Source organism: Agelaius tricolor, unplaced genomic scaffold, assembly GCF_023055355.1.
Source record: "Agelaius tricolor isolate 1412-34295 unplaced genomic scaffold, bAgeTri1.0.p SCAF_15, whole genome shotgun sequence".
Taxonomy (NCBI): domain Eukaryota; kingdom Metazoa; phylum Chordata; class Aves; order Passeriformes; family Icteridae; genus Agelaius; species Agelaius tricolor.
Window position 1 is genome coordinate 12,468,894 of NW_027269275.1, and position 19,300 is coordinate 12,488,193.

The window sequence follows — 19,300 nt, forward strand, 5'->3', positions numbered from 1 at the left end:
TTTCTATAAGCTGTAATATTGTCACAATGTCATACTTAAAAGTTTTTAGATCCAGATTTAAAAGCAACTTAAATAGTCAAGAAAATAAGAGCTGAGACTGTCAACAGCAATCCCTTTAAATTCATATGTTCACCTATTTTCATAGCTGTAGCCCATTCCCTATAACCACAAACTGTGTACCTACACATGTGAGCAACTACAACTGGCACCAAGTCTGCATTTGCTGGGGGCTTTTGTGTTTAGTCTCAAAACATATTTTGTGATAAAATATGACAAGTGTTCTCAAAGAATGAACACTGCAAGAAAAATTGAGGTTGAATTTATTCCCACACAGATAAAATAACCTTTTAATTTGGTTATTCTTTGAAAAAGCTTTTTAAAAAAGTCTGCAGCCAGCAGAGCCACAGCTACATACAAGCTGTCAGAGAGATCAAAGCTCTGTGCTCAAGGGGCACCATGTAGCACCTACACATGGATAATCCTTTTTCAGTGTCACAAGGATATTTGCACTGACTTGCTCAAGCAAGCTACACCCAAACTCAAGCATTGCTGCCTGACATGCTGACAACTCGCTCCTCTCTTCTGAAACCATGGAACAGTTTTGTTTTCATATAGCTCAGAAGGAAATACTTTCTTTGTCCAATAAGCAGCAGAAACAAGGTGAGCACTCTGGGCATGGCCTGTAGACATGCACCACATTCAAGAGTGCGTAGTTTACCACTTTTATTAACCCTGAGATTAGCTTTCTAATTGCTGGGAAATTTCATAGAGGAAGTGTTGGTTTTGTTGGGTTCTTCTAGAATTTACATTCAATTCACGAGATCTACTCCATAGAAGTGTTTACAATAGAGATTAAAGTCCCTTTAGCTCACCCTGGATAGAGAATATGACATTGTAAGAGGAAGCAATACCAAAGTATAACTGATACATTCTGCAGTTTCCCCTTTTCTTGCAGGCACATTGAAAAGCTTGAGTCTTCTACTTCTGAAGCAGATCTTTCCCTGTGCTTTTCATCTGCTCTGCTTCAGCCGAGGGAATTGAGCTCCATTTTCTTTTAATCACATGTACAAAGGACAAACAAGACTGTTTATACAGTTTACTCACTGTTGGAAAAGCAATTGAAGCTTGTTTGTTGTTGTAGTGGGTTTTTTTTTGTTGTTGTTTTTTAGTTTGTTGTTTGTAGTTTTTGTTTTTTAAGACAAACTAGAACTTGAGTATTTAACCAGAAGTTGCTGCCTTTTACTTCCTAAGTGTGCACGTGGTCTAACAAGGGAACAGATTATGCAATAACTGTTTAGAAGTCAATCAAGCAAAGGACTGCTGGTTACTACATTATCAAATGATAGGGCCTGTTGTAGGAATTGAAAGCAGCAATTTCCTGTTCTATATTTGTTTCTTTCTAGACTTTCTGTGTGAGTTAAATCATCTTTAACTCAGCAGATACTTCTTGTGATCCTGGCTGCTCAAGAACTCACAAAAGAGTCTGCTAGACAACTGGGATAGCACATCTCTAAGCAGCAGCTGTCAGCTGAAGGCACTGTTAGCAGCATCCACAGGTGGTTTTGTTTGAAAGACAGGTGTCTGCAAAGGAAGGGAGGAACTTCCCTTGCAGAAGGAAATATGACCCCTCTTCCCACTGAATTATTATAACTTCAAAATTACATGGCTTTCAGGAAAAGATATGGGAAAAAGAATCACAGTTTTTGCTTGTGTATATGTATATGTATATGTATATGTATATGTATATGTATATGTATATGTATATGTATATGTATAACAAGGCAGACAAACAACAACAAACAGAACCAGAAACCCAGTAACAGCCTTCTCTCGACCCCTGGCACCTTCCCCTTTGGTGTAATAATATAAAATAGAAGATGGACTCACAGACTGTTAGTGTCTGCTTTGTTTTCAGTTGTAAAACAGGCAGTATCAAGTATCAAGTGACAAGCAAGATCATGTATTTGTGCTGCCACGGGAAGTTCCTAATCATGGTGAGGAGTTCAAACAAGAAAAAGTCTAGCGTCTTCCTTTGATTTAACAGTGATACCTGTGAGCTGCTAGGGTTTCTGTTTGTTTGTTTGTTCTATTTGTGGTAAAAATAACCCATGAAGAGTACTCCAATTTTCATCCAAGTTCCATTTTAGTCCAGTAAATCAGACTCACAGTATTGCATTTGGAGTAATTTCTGATTTTAAGCTGATGGTCAAGTGTTCATTTTAAAATCCAACATTTAACTGAAAAGTTGGCCCAGACCAAGATGATGACACCTGAGTTTTGTATCCTGAGGAATTCAACAATTTCTGTGAACCATCTCCAAGAAATGTATAGATGTCACAGAGCAGGTACCTGACTGCAGTAGGTTTGCAGTTGGAGTCTCTTTGTAAAGGTTGGCATGGCTTTGATGATGCCAGTATACAAAATGACTTGGTCATCTGGGGTTGAAGTGTGTCTGACTCTTTAGTTACAAAAGTGAGATCAATTTCCTGGCTAATTTTAGTATTTTAAAGCAAAAGAAATGTCAGCATCAACAGAAGGTCAACCCTGCTAAAATATGTGAACTTTTTCCTTTGTGCATCTTATCTGTAGGACTATTGACTTCTAAATTTTTTGTTTTCTAAGTTGTCTTCTCTAAGATTTGCCACTGTTTGGCCAATTTAAACACATTATTGAGTTTCCCTAAAAATACTGACAGGCAAGTTGGAGTACCCAGGATTTGATTGTGGGCATATGGCTAGTAATGACATTCTAATTAGATTTTGGTACTTAAGCCTGGTGTGAGGAGGGTCAGTCTCTTAATCGTGTTAGACTTTGAAGAGATTATGAGTGACTTTTCCCTCCTTACAGACTCTGCACTAAAAGCTGCCTCTCTCTAACTGGATTGCAACACTAAATGTAACTTGATGAAACATTGGCACTTTGCTGTATTAGTTAAAAAATCATACAGGCAAATTTAGTAATTTCATAACCCCGCAATACTGAATTCAATATGAAAAGACACCCCACACATAGTCCTGCTGAAATAAACTTGGCATAAGCACAGATGTCCAGTTGAACAACTACTGTGAATTCTAAGAGGATTTGTTTTCTCTGCAGCCTTCACTGACAGAGCTGAATTAGCACAGAAATAAGACTACCTCTAACTTCAGTCTCCCAACAAGTTTTCTGTAACCTGTTCCTTCTGTGTAGGTGAGAAATAATAGAAAGAGCACCTCTGTCACTTCCACTGTCATTTTTGTTCTGACTTGGTGCAAAATTGGTGTTTCAGGAAAACAAAGGCCACTCTTATGATTAGAGGAAAGCTAAAGGGGAGGGGAAAATGGGGAGACATAAATGCAATGCCTTAGAGTGCACGTGGTCTAGAAGTTATGACTTGGTATTCTTACATCACATACCTACCCTTCCTCCACTTCCTCTCCAGAAGTACTCATCTTTGCAGACACATTTCAACTAACTAGATCTGAAAGTCTGGAGGTTTTGTGCATGAGACAGCAAAAGATGCAAAAATCAGAATTGGACTTTGCCACTTACGGCTGTACTGAGTTCCAAGACTATCCACTCTCAGTGTGCTTTTTTAGGATGTATGACTGTACAGATACTGAAGTAAAATACTTCTGTTCTGTCCCATTATGTGGGGCTTATGCCAGTTTTCATTAATTGCTGACACAACAGGTAGCAGAAAGAATAAACTAGATGAAGGGTGGGTTCTGTCTCCAAACACAAGAAGTAAATCAGGCCTGTTTGAAGTAGCTGATTTTAAAATCTGAGAATAAAAAAACCCTCAGCATTATAGAAATTGTGCACTACTCTGATACTAACATACCTGCTAAGATTTGCTCACAGCAGAGTCTTACACAGCTTTAACTTTAATGTGTTAAAAACTGGGCATGAGAGATAAACAGAATCACCTAAGAGACAGGCTAGAGAAAAGCCAGTCTCTCTCTCTCTCTCTGCTTTTTATTTTCAGTTTGTTCATTTAGTTCACTGACCACATTTTAGTTCACTGACCACTTCAACAGGCTCTTTTGAGGTGAGAAATACCTCCATAAATGCAAGCAATTTGTTGACAATGGTAACGAGTAGAGCCCAACAAAACACACTGTTATGAAAAACAGGGCTGAAGCCACTCTGACAAGAGTTGTGTTAAAGTCCATAAACAATAAGCAGGGCCACACTTTACCCCAGCACAGCTGGCCTCTGAGGAGGCTGATTGTACTTGTCCTTGAAAGAGAAAAGAGCAGATAAGCCACAAAGAATTATATTGTGGGGACAGCTTGTGTGGATCCTGGTGAAGGACATGAAAGCAGCCAAATAAAAATATATTCAGTCCTGATTGCAGCCAGCTTATTTTCATGGGAACTATTTACATATTCCACTTAGATCTATAAGGTTCCTGTAGTGAATCTTGTTTTTTTAAGCCTCAGCAACTGGTTTCTTATTAACCAGTTTGGGGAGAGGGAGCTATTTGTTTAAGGGAAAGCAAATCAAAATTTTAATCATAACTGTAAATTTAAGAGCAGGGTCAAATTTTTTGCTACATTAAGCAAACTGTTTCAGACATGTAACAGGAAAATCCTTTGTCTTTGGATATGTAGAGGAGGCAAGTTTGACAAATACCACTTTTATAGGACTTGCTAGCTTGTTACCTGTAAAAAGTCTCAAATTTATAATTTTAAGCTGTGATTTTTTATAATCCTTGTTGATTGCAGATTGAGAGTGGGTCTTCTGTAGAAGTAAATGCATGACTCAAGCAAAACTGATCTCCCAAAAACCAATTACAAGAAACTGAGGAGCAATAACAGGGTTGTCCATAAGCTTCTGGACACGGGGTTCTTTCTTTTTCTATTTCTACAAACTATTTTATATTCATGTGCTTTGCTGGCTACTGGTTTTTCCTCTTGTTTACACACAGTGCAGAGGACTGAATTGTCAGAGAGGAACTGCTCATCTTTAGCACTGACAACATCAAATACATCATAAGCATGTGTGATATAAATCACAGTCAGTACAATACGGACACTCTTCTATGAAGGCACATGGAAATCAGCATTTGTTGAGGAAGGTTCACCTCAACTATTAAATAATAAAAGTTTGCTGAAGAGAAGAGCTTTTCAAAGGTACTGCTTTTTGAAACTCAGATGTCTGGGTTGTGTTGGACTTTCAGTCAGATTCACTGTCCTGACCTCCTGCAGACATACCAAGGACAGGCCAATCTCATCTAATAAAATACAAAGCTGGTGTTTCCCTTGAATCCTCCCTCTGAGTGTGATCCATCCCCTGCACTATGACAGCCATGGTTCAAATCCCTCCGATACTTGGCTGTGTTTGAACCATGGAGAGTTCTTTATGTCTGGAGGTTTATGGACAATATTGGCTTCTCCTAGCAGTAGTATTTTATTGGCAAGAGAAGAAGCTACATTAAAAGGACATGCCCCAGCTTGGAGCTGGCAGGCAAAACATGTGCTGGATTGTCTCTTTGGTTCCTAAAAAGCATCAGTTTATGAGAACTGACTTTGCCAGACATTTAAGTTCTATCTCACATCCAGTGCTGCAGTTTAAATAGGCAAAACTTGACCCTGCAGCCAAGAAGCATGGCCTCATCCATTGCTACATGGCTGGAGAGCTGCTCGTGCCAGCACAAAACAGGCAGGGGTTTAGAGGAAGAGATGTGTCCTCAATGATGCTGTTCCCAGCAGCAAGAGCCCTACCTGCACTATTTCAAGAGTGGAGAGAGAATTTTGGACACATGTTGCTGACTCCATTTCAGTCAGCTGTCCACTAGCAGGGTGTATTCTGTTCAGAGAGCTTGGAGTACAGACTGTGGCTCCAGTGGGAATTTTCTCCCAAAACCCACCACCTGCTGTGGGTCTGCCTGTGCTGTCTGACAAGGGAATTCCAGAGCAAGGGGAACCACTCCCCAGGGAAAGGCAGCACATCAGCCCATTGTATTGGCAGCATCTGCCTATAGATGCCCTACGTGACCCGAGCCAGCGGCTCTTCAGGGGGATCTTTACTCCAGGATGGAATGGGAACCTGCGACCTCCCGAGCAAAGCACGAGGCACATTTCCCTTCCCAGGGGAACTACTGAAGAAGCAAACATTGTTACGGATGACGCAGATGAGAAAATGGGAAACGGGGACGGGGGAGGAGGAGAGTGAAAGTGGAACTTTTGTAACCTCGCGCGTTTCGTTGGCTATCAGCGCACGAGAGCGCAGGGAGCGCTCCCGGAGCGGAGCGGGGGATCCGCACTCGGGGCTATATCCGCACACTCGGGGCTATATCCGCACACACGGGGTGTATCCGCACACGGGGCTATATCCGCACACGCGGGGCTATATCCGCACACACGGGGCTGTATCCGCACACTCGGGGCTATATCCGCACACACGGGGCTATATCCGCACACACGGGGCTATATCTGCACACACGGGGTGTATCCGCACACGGGGCTATATCCGCACACACGGGGCTGTATCCGCACACTCGGGGCTATATCCGCACACTCGGGACTGTATCCGCACACGGGGCTATATCCGCACACTCGGGGCTATATCCGCACACTCGGGGCTATATCCGCACACGCGGGACTGTATCCGCACACACGGGGCTATATCCGCACACACGGGGCTATATCAGCACACTGGGGGCTATATCCGCACACGCGGGACCGTATCCGCACACACGGGGGGATCCGCAGACTCGGGGCTATATCCGCACACACGGGGCTGTATCCGCACACGCGGGGCTGTATCCGCACACGCGGATCTGTATCCGCACACGGGGGATCCCGGCCGGAGCCGCTCCGGGAGCGCCAAGGGCGGCGGCCAGCGCCCCCTGGCGGGCACGGCAGAGCCGTTCCGCGGGGCCGCGCGGGGAGAGCGCAAGGAACGCGCTGGAAAAGGATCCCTGACACTGCAATGGGATCGCTGACACTGCAATGGGATCTGTCACACTGCAATGGGATCGCTGACACTGCAATGGGATCCCTGACACTGCAAAGGGATCTGTCACACTACAATGGGATCGCTGACACTGCAATGGGATCCCTGACACTGCAATGGGATCTGTCACACTGCAATGGGATCGCTGACACTGCAATGGGATCCCTGACACTGCAATGGGATCTGTCACACTGCAATGGGATCGCTGACACTGCAATGGGATCCCTGACACTGCAATGGGATCTGTCACACTGCCGAGCGATCTCTCCCACTTCAAAGGGATCTCTGACACTGCAAAGGGATCTCACACTGCAGAGCGATCTCTCCCACTGCCAAGGGATTGCTGACACTGCAGAGCAATCTCTCCCACTGCAAAGGGATCTCTCACACTTCAAAGGGATCTCTCACACTGCAGTGATCTCCGTGCTTCCACAGGAATGTCTGTAATGACTCACTATTAAAGCTGCACCCTTCATGTTATAAGTGCAATTCCCTATACCAACAGGTGAAGAGTTTAAATCAGCTCTGACACGCTGTATTTTAGTTGCTGTGTTCTCATCTCTTTAACAGAAAAGGTCCTAGCATAGGAACAAAAATGGAAGATGACCATTCAGGTATCCTCAAAATGACTCACATAGAAATTACCTTTTTTTCCAGTGATCTTTTCTTACACAAACTTTTCCATGCTACTTTGTTTCCAGTGCTGTGAACAAAGTCTCAGAGGAGCTTATTATGAACCTGCTGGATATAATGAAGGCTTACGTAACTGGAATCTCTAAAACCCTTAGGGTCCCCACACTGCTGAATTAGTGTGAAGGTTTTTAGTCCCCAACAGAGACTAATCGCCTCTGAAAACCCAATCTACTGCATTTGTAAAGAGATTCACTTGGTTGCTTTGATGTTAAAACACAATGAGCCACAAACAGATGACTTGGGTCAGGTAACAGATGGCATTGAAATCCTTTTGTGAGGTGGAGTCATCATCTAATTGCATAAAATTTCATAAGGAGAAGGTGGATGTATTTCTCAGAGTGCTTGAATGAGATCACATTTGGTAGAAGTCTGAAGAACAAAAGATCTCATATTATTACTCCTATAAAATAATGTTTGCAAATAGGTATTAACTATCAAAATTGCTGTACACTTGCACTGCACCACTCAGTGCTCTGAAGATGTAAAAATAATCTGTACAAATAGCACAGTAGTTCCAAATAAGAAAGCTTTATTCTTTTCATTGGTTTGAAAGCATTATATTAATTTTGGCTTTCAAAATCAAAAAAGCAAAGACCTGTTAAAATAAAAAACTACCCAATAGAGAGCACACCCCCGAGATATTTCCTGGCTGTTGTCTCAAAGGGATCCTGGCACAGATGAATACCATCCTGATCTCATCAGGTATATTTACAGAGAGAACAGGCTTTAACTATTAAACCCCTATGAACAGCATTTTTATGAAGTTATTCAAAATAAAAGCCTGGATAGTTTCTCAGATTTGGATCTCTCAGACAAATGGTCATGCTGTGATCAGTGAAACACCCAGCAGTACCACCACAGCAGAAGAGCACACCACCTAGCCAGAGCCCATGGGACAGAAATGGCTCAATCCCTTCCTTTCTTCCAGGACCCTGGGATGTCAGTTCACACCTGCCCCTGCTTTGGATATCACCACTCTCCCAGACACAGAAATCTTGAGGGTATAGCAGTTTGTGTGTGTTCAATAGTTTACAGGAGCAGAGCTCTGTGTGGCTGGGGGTGCTGGCAGTGCCCCAGAGGTTTCACTCCTCACACACACCCAGCTGCTCTCAAGTCTGAGCTGGCAGCTCCCCCGTGCAGGATTTGTGCCATCTGGCTGAGCACCCAGCCCCTTGGTCCTCACCTGCTGGGTCCAGCAGTGCCAGTGTTGGACCAGGGCAGGGCAGGGGCTCCTCCTGCACAACCCACCCCACCCCACACACAGAACAGAGAGCAGCTTCAAAGTGTATGCAACATTTTATTGAAAAAATACGAATGTTCTGTACATAAAGTACAACTTAATGGGCTTGATAAAATCTCCAGAGACTTATTGGTTAATGTAGGTCTTCTTTTCTTCTTTTCCCTCTAAGGGCATAAAGCATACAATGAAGAAGCAGGTCCCTGTACTTGTGCAAGTGCAATCCCATGGCTGTGTGTGCAGCTCAGCACCTGGCTCTACACGGGACTCCAACATGCCCAAAGTACTTCTGATGGATGGTCTGCAAAGAATTTAAAGCATGGAAGAACTGCACAGGACTGGTCCTTCAATCCACTGGTGATTCAGAATTTATTGTGAGATCTCTGTTCTCCTAAACAGTCTGCATCTGCATATCCAATATTTCTGACAAATAAATACAAAAATAAATAGGGATCTGGCCTCACAGAACCTGAAGTCTCAGAAGCAACAAAACTTTTAGCAAGCTACATACATAATTTCAACTATGTCAACATAATTTATTTAAATCTCTATCAATAAATGTATTAAAAGTATAAATTCTTACCCAATACTGAGAGTTTAGTTCTGGAAATAAACCCAGAAAAGGAAAGCTTTTTCAGTCCTCTCTTACTTCAGTGTGCTCTTAGAAAATGCTTTATAGCTGAACTTCAGCAGAAACTAGCTGCTATATAATGCACTTCTATTCCCCAAACCTAATATAAAAAGCTTTTTAAATCTTTTTACAGTAACTGGCTTTCATGTCCTAACTTTACATACAGTTACTAAAAATACTGCACATAGCAGTGCTGACTAAAAATAGGTTTAGTGTTAAAACTACATGCACAAATGCTGGGGTACCAAAGCAGAAACTGAATAATGTGGCAGCTTCACAATTTATGTTGCAAATTGGATGGTGTAACAAATACTGCAATCCCAAAAGATATGTATGTTGCAAATGGAAAAACAATGAACAGGACTGGATGAGGAGAAAGTTAGGCAAAAAACCTTTTTTTCTTCTCTGTTTAAAACTGGAATGTCCGTAATGGCCAAGAAGGAAAATGTAGCCCAGGGCTAGAAGCTTCTAAATCAGGAGTAAATGGTGATGACTTCTCTGCCACCACCTCTCACAAGCAGTACCCTCTCCAGACCCTCAGTCAAGACTTCAAGAAACTCCATGTCTGTTTCAGTAAAGTCAAGGACAAAAAGCATCAAAACCAAAACACACAGTGGGGGTTAGACCAGGGCCAGCTCGCAGCCCTCAGCTCTGATCTCACTTAGTGCAGGTACCCCTCGAAGGACCAAAATACTGTGAGTTTGTGGCACTTTTTCCTTGAAGCAATTACTATCTTACAGCCACAAGCCAGTACCCTCCACTCAGGGAAATCTTTGTCACATATTACAGCTCAACAGCACTGGTGGCCAAATGAATTCAAGAGAACCAAGAGATTAAAGAAAAACCTTCTGTGTGGCCCAGGCCTTGCCTGAAAGGATACAGTTTTCATCTCCATCAGTATTCTTTGGAGGACCAGGCATGTTGAGGAGCACAAGTCTGGCATCATGGGATCTATTTACAATGACTTCATTGAGCTTCACTGCTGTGTGCATCCTTCGGACATTGGACTGGTTCCTGTAGGAGAAGCACATTCACACTCACTGTTAGAAACACACCTCTGAGCACTGAATTATTAAAAAGGTCCTCTAAAAGCACACTCAAATCTCCTAAATACCCTGTTAAATGTCAACTCAACACAGTGATTTCCTTCAAACTTTATGATGAAGATACATAAGACATTTTCCAGATTTACTCAGGTACAGCTAGTCTTAAATTTAAGATCTCTGGAGCCAAGTCCAGTTTAGAAAGTTACACTCTCTTCAAAAAGCATTCTTGATAAAGATGATTTAGTGGTGCATAAGAAATTAGAACCCAGTTGCACGAGGGGATGTGCTCTTCAACCAGGCACAGTTGTGACTGCAGGGCCTTCCATGCAGACAGCCCTGCCAGGAGCCCTCACCCTGGGCAGCACAGGCACCTCTCCAGCCCCAGCAGCACCAAACTCTCTCAGGGGCCTGGGAACCAGCACCAAGCTCTCTCAGGGGCCTGGGAACCAGCACCAAGCTCTCTCAGGGGCCTGGGAACCAGCACCAAGCTCTCTCAGGGGCCTGGGAACCAGCACCAAACTCTCTCAGGGGCCTGGGAACCAGCACCAAGCTCTCTCAAGGGCCTGGGAACCAGCACCAAGCTCTCTCAGGGGCCTGGGAACCAGCACCAAGCTCTCTCAGGGGCCTGGGAACCAGCACCAAGCTCTCTCAGGGGCCGGGGAACCAGCACCAAGCTCTCTCAGGGGCCTGGCAGCACCATGCTCAGCCTCACTTGCCAGGAGCACACTTCCCTCCTGGTGCTGAACAGAGTTGGCATCTCCAGAGAAAGGCTGGGCCACTACAGACTGCAGTGACATAATGGGGAAACACAGGATGGCAGCCCAGAGCAGGCTGGATGTGAGGGGCTTTTCTGGAGGGTTATAGGGATGTTGAGCTCTCCTTCAGAACACTAATCAACCTCTCTGACTGGCTGTTTACAAGAAACACTTTTACCCAGGTGTCTCTAAAATATCAATCACACTTTCAAACTTGAGTAGCCATTTAGTTCAAAAGTTAGGGGAGAAAAGGGAAATAGGTGCAGCATAATCTCACACACCTCCGCTCCCTAACAATCCAGGCTAAGAGAGGTAAAACCATTAATTATTTGGAATATATTAACACAAAATAACATCAATTCATGCAAGAACAAAACTCAAAAGTAACCTTTGGGGATTTCAAGCCTTCTTACAGGAAATCAACCATTATTTTGGTAACATAAAAGGAATACAGAAATAAATAAACTTGTCGAAGTTTATATATTAGAATATATTTATACTTTTGAGGCTTTTCTACTTGAGCTTTTGTCTTCATTTGAATGTAATAAAAATAAGTATTAGTAGAAACAAATGAAATATGAATCTGTGCTTTAATTGGTTCAGCTTTGCATGATGAGTGAAACTCTTTAGTAACCTTGCTGCTCTTCTGAATATTCAGATTTGCAAAGAAATAATTTATATGCACAGAACGAAGATGTGGTGGGAAGAACCATGTTTATTACACTAACAGAATAATTTACCCACTGTGAATTACCTCTCTGTTACTCCATGTTCTTATTCAATTTGGATCAAGGATCTGTCTTCACCACATCAGCTTCAGAAAGCCAGGGACGACACTGAGGCCAGATTATGTTTACAGGAAGTGAGGAAAAAACCAGCAGCAGGAATGTAGCAGTTGTTAGCTATGTATAGTTTTGGAAAGGAAACAGAAAACTAAACATGTGGTTTTCTCTAAGGTGATATTTCAAACTGGCATCTCCCCAGTGATCTGAAGGTGTAGGCTACAAGAAAGGGCTTGTTTAGTGCCCAGAAAGTGCCAGAACTAATATCCTAGCAGTGTTGTGCAATGAGAGCTTCTCTAAATGAGTAATGTTTCCTCCTGCTTGTGTCATACTCTGCTTAGGAAGATAGGTTCAGACTGGAATTGTTTTCTATCCTTAGTTCTCATCAGGACAACTCTTGTAGTTTGTTACATCCTACTTATAATGATACTTAGCTTAAGTAGCTAATCCTGCTCCCTTTAAAACATTGCTAAGACTGCTCAACTCTAGTGCCTTTTCTTCCATCAGTACACACAGTTTTCCTGCTTTTATCTGAAAAAAAGAAGTCTTTCCTCTCAACCATCTTAATGTACTTCTAATTTAAATAACAAACTTACACGATTTCCCACCCTCTGAAAGCATGGAAGAGGAAAAAGTACAGGTAGTTAACACCAAATTCAGCAGAATTTCTACAGTAGGATTCAGCCTAAAACAGATTTGAATTCTGATTTATGAGGGGGAAAAAAAAATCTGGAACTTTGCCAAGTATGCAAAACTGACTGAGTTCTCCATGTGAGATGTAGGAAATCAGAGAAGTCACAGGAGATTCACACAGTTTTACACAAAGCCAAAATAGACCTTTACTTCTCACTCTTCAGTGGTAGTACCCCAGCTGTTATTACATGCCAGTGCTCCAGTGCAGCAGCAACTCTCAGAGGGTTTATCACACACAGATGCTGCTCCAAGTCATTCATCACCATCTCCACAGCTTCTTCCTTTATGGGTTAAACATCCACACTACATGCTAGACAGTGAAATTATCACCTCTTCTTTTAAATTCTGATTACAGTGAAATTATCAGTGTGTTTTATTGAGGGATTGGGAGACAGTAGGGAAGTTGTCACAGGATTTAACAATTCCAATTTAGCATTTGGCTATACCAAATGAAATACTGAGGGATGTGTGCACATTTGATTGGTTAGAGGTTTCTGAGGAGGCTACTGCTGTCTTTTCATAGCCAGGTCTCAATGTTTATAGCACAAGTACACACCAAGGATTAGGAAACAAAAGAAAATTAAAAGCGCAGCACATGTAGAGCTTCAAGAGGTGCCAAGTGTAGACTTAGACAAGACTCACGGCTTAATGGTGATGAGATCTCTGAAGCTCCCCACAGCACTGCCTCGGTTCCGCTTCTCAGCATCACATTTCTCCTTTGTCCAGGTCATCTGGATATTCTCAGGAACAGGGTCTGCCTCATCTTCCTCATCTGAGTAGAGGCTCTCCAGACGTGCTATTGAATGTCTGTCCTTGACAAGCTGAGCCTGGAGGGCACATGAGTGACCAGGTGAACTCAGAGACTTTATTTTATGTTCTCTGGTGCACTTTAAATAATTATAGACATTTTCTTCCATTGTATCTTTTATTTGGCTCACTCAATTTAGCGTTCAGAATTGTGATACCAGGCATCTGCCCTAGCCAAAAGTCTTACATACCAAACTGACTTTTAACAGTTTTGATGGGTGTAAGCCAAGCAGAATTTGGACTGACAGAAGCCTGTATCTATACAAGAAAAAAATGTCAGCCCAGCTCACATCATGACATGGTCAGGAACAGCAGACAAGACCAGCCCCAAAAAAAAGTTTTTTAGTTTGGACAACTAAAAAAAAAAGCTCAACAAACCCATGCAGAAAAGATGGATCATCTTTCATAGCTACATGTCATAGACATCACAGTCACATGTCCTCTAAGTCCAAACTGGAAAGACATCTTCAGTAGGAAAACAGGATATGCTATAAATTGACACAAATACCGGATATAAAGAAAAAAACCAAGAACTACATGCAATTTTGGGAAACAAAAAAAGCTACATTAGATGTATTTCCTTACATCTTTAGAGCACAGGAGTTAAATTTAAGCAGCAGGTACATAACACACTGCTAGGAAGGCACTTTGTGTCATCACCCTCAGCAGCCCATAGAGAACAACCACAAAATGACATACCTCCCTTTCCCTCTCAGTTTTTGTCAGCCTCATTTGCCTCAGCATCTGAGATCTCTGCTCCATCATAAGAGTTCTCTCATAAGTATATGCTGAGATATCACTATTGTGCTGCAGAAATAAGGACAAATATTGTGTTTGTATTCAAGTCATAACCAAACATCATCATGTGCATAATAAAATGAAAAATGGCCTCAATTCCCTTACCATTTCTACCACTTCTACCTCTGCCTCTATTCGGAGCTGGTAGAGGAAAGTAGCCAAATCTTTCTTCATCTGGATGCTGTTATCATCCATCTGAGCAACAGTAAAAATTCTCATTTTGCATTTTCTCCAAACCTGGTGAGGGAACACCAACTCTCAGTTATTTGAACCAATAACACTTTGCTCTACAAATTAGAAACTTAGCAACATGTCCACTCTCATTTATCAATACAGGCTCTACAACTGGATCATGTTTCTTTAAACTAAAGAATGCAGAAATAGGTGGGGGACATTCTCTGTGTAGCTGCTTACTTTGTGCTGTTTGAGAAGAAAAGGAAGCAACATCAACATGCCTCCATCATGCACAATCCACCACACATCAATGTTGCCTTCGTTGTAACGCTCGTGGTTGCTGGGGTAGAAAGAGACATTTTTGGGAACCAGCAGAGCCAGGTGAGCTGCAGTTGTGCAGCGAACAGTACCTGCCCAGGAGGGGGAGAACACAGTCACTTCCAATTCTGCAAGAGTCATTTATGGCTAGAAAAACACTACTCACTGAGCAAGTGTCAGCAAACCATAAAAGCCATCACTTAAATAAAGAAAAGTATGTCCAGCAAGGCTTGCACAGACAGGTCAGTCCCAGTGACAAAGCCAGGATAAAGCAGACTCACAGGGACACAAACCTTATTTCACACTGGAAAGTAAAGCAGCAACCTTCAAAGCTAAGTATGAGGAGACAGCATCTGCTCTGTTCAGATTTGATTAAGTAACTGGACCACAGTAGAATGAAAGAGATAGAGGCAAGGAGAGTGTTATCCACTAGAGAAGGATAGGTTAGAACCAGTGACAAAACAGAGATTATCTAGGAAACAAATCATAGTTTGCCACAAAACCGGCATGTCTCAAGCCCATGATTTTTTAACCATTCATTAGACATATGAGTTTTAGCTGCTAGATTAATCTTTGAAGATCTTTCTTAGGTCTTTTACCTAAAGGAAATTGTATTTCAAACAGAGCAGTTTTGTGAGAAAATACCTACTTCTCCATCAATACTAGAAAAAAAGACAAACTCAAAACCAATCTTACAAGGTTTCTGTTAAAATCCCATGTGTGTAATAAACATCTCTGTTCACAATGTCTGATCACACCAAACCTTTAAAGCTCACCTATAAATGTCTTCCAAGACCTTGGATCTTCACTCTGCCTCCAGCCATAGGGCCACCCCAAAACCACAGTGTTGTGCTTCATGCCACCAAGTCCACAGGACTGGATCAAGTGAGCAATTCCTTCTCGAACTTTATTGGCTACAACCACTTGACAAAATCCTTTAACCTTCTCAATTTCCATCATATTCTTGATAGTCTGAAAGACAGACAAGGAAAAAATCTCAGTTTTCCTTTCCAAAATGAACTCCTTTATAGACAGGATATTTCTTTGTCATGAGATCATAATGTAAATTCCTGGTTCACATGTCCACAGGTAAAGCATATTACAATGCAAAGTTCTGCTCATCACATTTCCTTCATAAAACAAAAGAGAAAACATCCACTTGTTTAAAACACAGTTTCTTTCCAAACATCAGCATTTCTAACAGATTAAAAGATTTTTTGGTTTGTGGTATCATCTCTTATTCATAGTAGTAGATAGTGATATCTGTGTTACTATTTTACTTTCCATTTTCTAATTCTATAACACTCACCTTTTTAAACCCAAGGCCAATTGACTTCATTTGGATTTCCAGTTTCAGATTCCCATGTAACATGCTGTATTATATTAAATTTACAAATATAAGCACCAAAACCCACACACTAGCAAGTATACCTTTTATTTGTTTAAAAAGAAAACAAACTTATCAACACATAGTTCATTAATTAGCTTTCCTTTTGTAACAATTTTCCTACAGAAAAAGCCTCTAGGGGGAAAAAGTGAATACACTGAAGCTATACAGATGTAAACAGGGCTATGATGTCATGTTTACACAATGAGGAAAATTAAGTAATTTATTAAAAAATTTTCAGGACCATCCTTCAATGCTTTTTGTAATAAATTTATCAACACACTGAAAAGCAACACATTTCCTAAGTTTAACAGTTACTGAAACCACAGAATCACTAGGTTGGAAGAGACCTCTAAGATCACTGAGTCCAACCCATGCCCTAACACCTGAACTAAACCATGGCACCGAGTGCCACATCCAGGGATGGTGACTCCACCACCTCCCCAGGCAGACCATTCCACTGCTTTATCACTCTTTCCATAAAAAGCTTTTTACTTGGAATATTCAGAAAACTAAACAGTCCCCTTCCTTCCATTAAGCAGCATTCAGAAACTTCTACAGTCATTATTTCCTATAAATGAAGGCAGTTTTATGCAGTAAGGCTGTTTACAATGTGAGCATTGATCTGCATTCCCAAAAGCACAACTGGCAGCTGAAACATTTTTGCAAGTCCCTTCCTGAACAGCTGTAGCACTGCTGAACTTGTTCTGTGTTTCATGGAAGCCTTATCAAGATGCTTTTTTCTACGTATGATTACGAAACAAAATTTTGCATTACCTGCCCACTCACCCCTTTCTACTTCAGGATTTAGGACACTGACCTGCTCAGCAGCCTGGGCTTCTCCATAAGTTTCCAAGAAATTCCCTTGGATGACTGATCCTATGATAGTCAAACCTTTACCAGCTTTCAGCTGGGATGCAAATGTTAACAGTCTAGGGTATTTTACATGCAAATCTTCATCAAGCTTCAGAAGCACCAGCAACTGAGGCCTGGAGAAAATAAAAAAGACAATGTATTTTTTAACTTAAGTTTTAACAATGACACATGTTAAAAAACTGCCTCTCATCACTTATACTGTGCTTAAATTTTAACTCTGAAACATTCTTTCTGTCTCTCACACATTTGAGGGATTTTACTTAATATTTTGTTTCTCTTGGTTTAAAGTAGATGTGAAACTGGGAATTCTGCTGCTGCATTGTGCTGACAGTAATAAAACCTGCTGATATACTCAGCTTGAGAGGCTTGCATTAGTGTTTTATTTACAGGCATGTTTTTCAAGGCTCTTTTAAGTACTACTGGAGCACACATAGTGTTCATACTGTAGGGCTGTTCTCCCAGATCTATCTGGATACTTGTGCCAAGAAAATATCTGTATTCTGTCTCCAGAAACCTGGCATAGGGAAAACACAAATATTTTCATCTAAACTCAGATCCCACCTGCCTGCTGTTCCTTAAGGTATTGCTACACAATCAATCAAGTCACTTTCTGTCTGAACAAGTATAAAAAGATTTATAAAACTCTGTCTTTGATAGATTCCTCTTGATCTTGTTCAGAGCCCAAGGGTTGTACAATGCCCAGCCAAGAGGGTTCTTGCTCACTGTTTTCAACACCAAGAAGGGAAGACATCAGAAGGAATAACATTGGCCACTGCTCATTTCCTGGTCTCTACACCTCTGTACTCACAGACCTCCAGTTTCCCCAGGTTCCACTTCTGAATTCACCAATTTGGAGTCCAGTTAAAGATCCAAAGGGCACTAAAGGTCTGCCCATACCAGGTCCACACAGTGACAGGACAGCTTACTGCAAACTCAACACCTTTTTTAATATCCTGGGCATTTAAATTATTTCACACTCTTGTTTAGAGTCCAGTTTAATTCCTTGAGTGTAAGCAGAGAACCATGCCAGCCATTTCACCAGTCCAGGGTGAGTACCTCCAGTTCTTGGTGTGTGGAGGGCCCTCCTCCAGTCTGAGCAAGGCGTATCTGGCAGCGCTGAGCGACAGGCCCCGGATGCCATCTCCCCACTCCTTCTCTGCCCTGTGAAGAACAAACACTTCAGCCACCACATGGCTCCAGGAGCACTCAGCTGCACACTTACATCAGGCTATAGAGCTCTGAGCACCTTACAGTGGGTTTAATAACATGACATGTATGGCATCTATATTTATAATTTGTGCATGAATGTCTGCGATATCACAGATCACGTAAGAAAAGTGAAGATGCTTCAGTAAAATATATATATGATGAACCACCATTCTGGGCTTAATTTGTAATCAACACTACAGAGAAGGCTTCCCAAGCATATACAAACATCTGGCATTTCAACATTCAATTTAGTTAATAGGTCAAATTAAATTAGAAAACCACACTACAGCCTGACTCCATCCAATGCTGATCTCCAGCAACCCAAGCAGCCAATTCAAATTTTCAAGGACTGATCTAGACAGAACTTTGCAGATAAACTGGAATATAATGGTTGGCATCAGCAGTTCTGGGCCTGAAGTAATCATCTGCAGTACAGCAGATAGTTCCCAACCAGCTTTCTACTTCCTATGATTCATGTTTCACCTAACAACTTTAAAGGCTTAACAACAAAGTATTTCAGGGGCTTTTGCTTAGCAGTGACACAGTGAAACAATGAAAACAAAAATTAACTAATAAGGAAAGCCCTCCAAGTCATCTCTGGACAGTTCCTTTTCCAAATGTGAAGGCTCTAGAGATAATTCATTAAATTATCCAGCCTCTCTCTTACCCTTTCTTATCCAGTTAATACTTACCCTTGGTACTCAATGTACTTGTAAATCATGCCTGCAATAAGCATGGCCACCAAAGCATAATACCAGGATGAAATGAACATCAGTGCCAGGCAAATGCTCATGCCTAAAAATGAGAGGGCCCTAAAATGGAAAGCAAAGGTATTAATAAGTAGTGGGGCAGAAAAGCTTAAAAAAACAAGTCAATTATATTCTTGCTCTTTTTTCTTTAAACTGTCTGTGCTGAACTGGCAGTGAAAGCAAAGCCTCCACTGGATGTCCCC

General features: G+C 41.8%; 1 protein-coding gene across 3 annotated transcripts in view; it reads right to left on the reverse strand.

Annotated features, from left to right (window-relative positions):
• Positions 1-8,912: 8,912 nt before the first annotated feature.
• SLC12A4 (solute carrier family 12 member 4) overlaps positions 8,913-19,300 on the reverse strand; it is a 47,445-nt gene continuing 37,057 nt past the window's right edge. For 2 of the 3 annotated variants that reach the window (XM_071440410.1, XM_071440411.1), the window contains 10 exons: positions 19,041-19,160; positions 18,196-18,300; positions 17,084-17,252; positions 15,653-15,848; positions 14,799-14,968; positions 14,490-14,621; positions 14,286-14,393; positions 13,422-13,606; positions 10,384-10,517; positions 8,913-10,068 (listed from right to left, as the gene is read on the reverse strand). In XM_071440410.1, the coding sequence (XP_071296511.1) occupies positions 9,977-10,068; positions 10,384-10,517; positions 13,422-13,606; positions 14,286-14,393; positions 14,490-14,621; positions 14,799-14,968; positions 15,653-15,848; positions 17,084-17,252; positions 18,196-18,300; positions 19,041-19,160 (1,411 nt within the window). In that variant the 3' untranslated portion in view covers positions 8,913-9,976. Of the gene's footprint in view, positions 10,069-10,383; positions 10,518-12,682; positions 12,698-13,421; positions 13,607-14,285; positions 14,394-14,489; positions 14,622-14,798; positions 14,969-15,652; positions 15,849-17,083; positions 17,253-18,195; positions 18,301-19,040; positions 19,161-19,300 lie in introns of all 3 variants that reach the window. The other variant, XM_071440409.1, reaches the window with a different exon arrangement.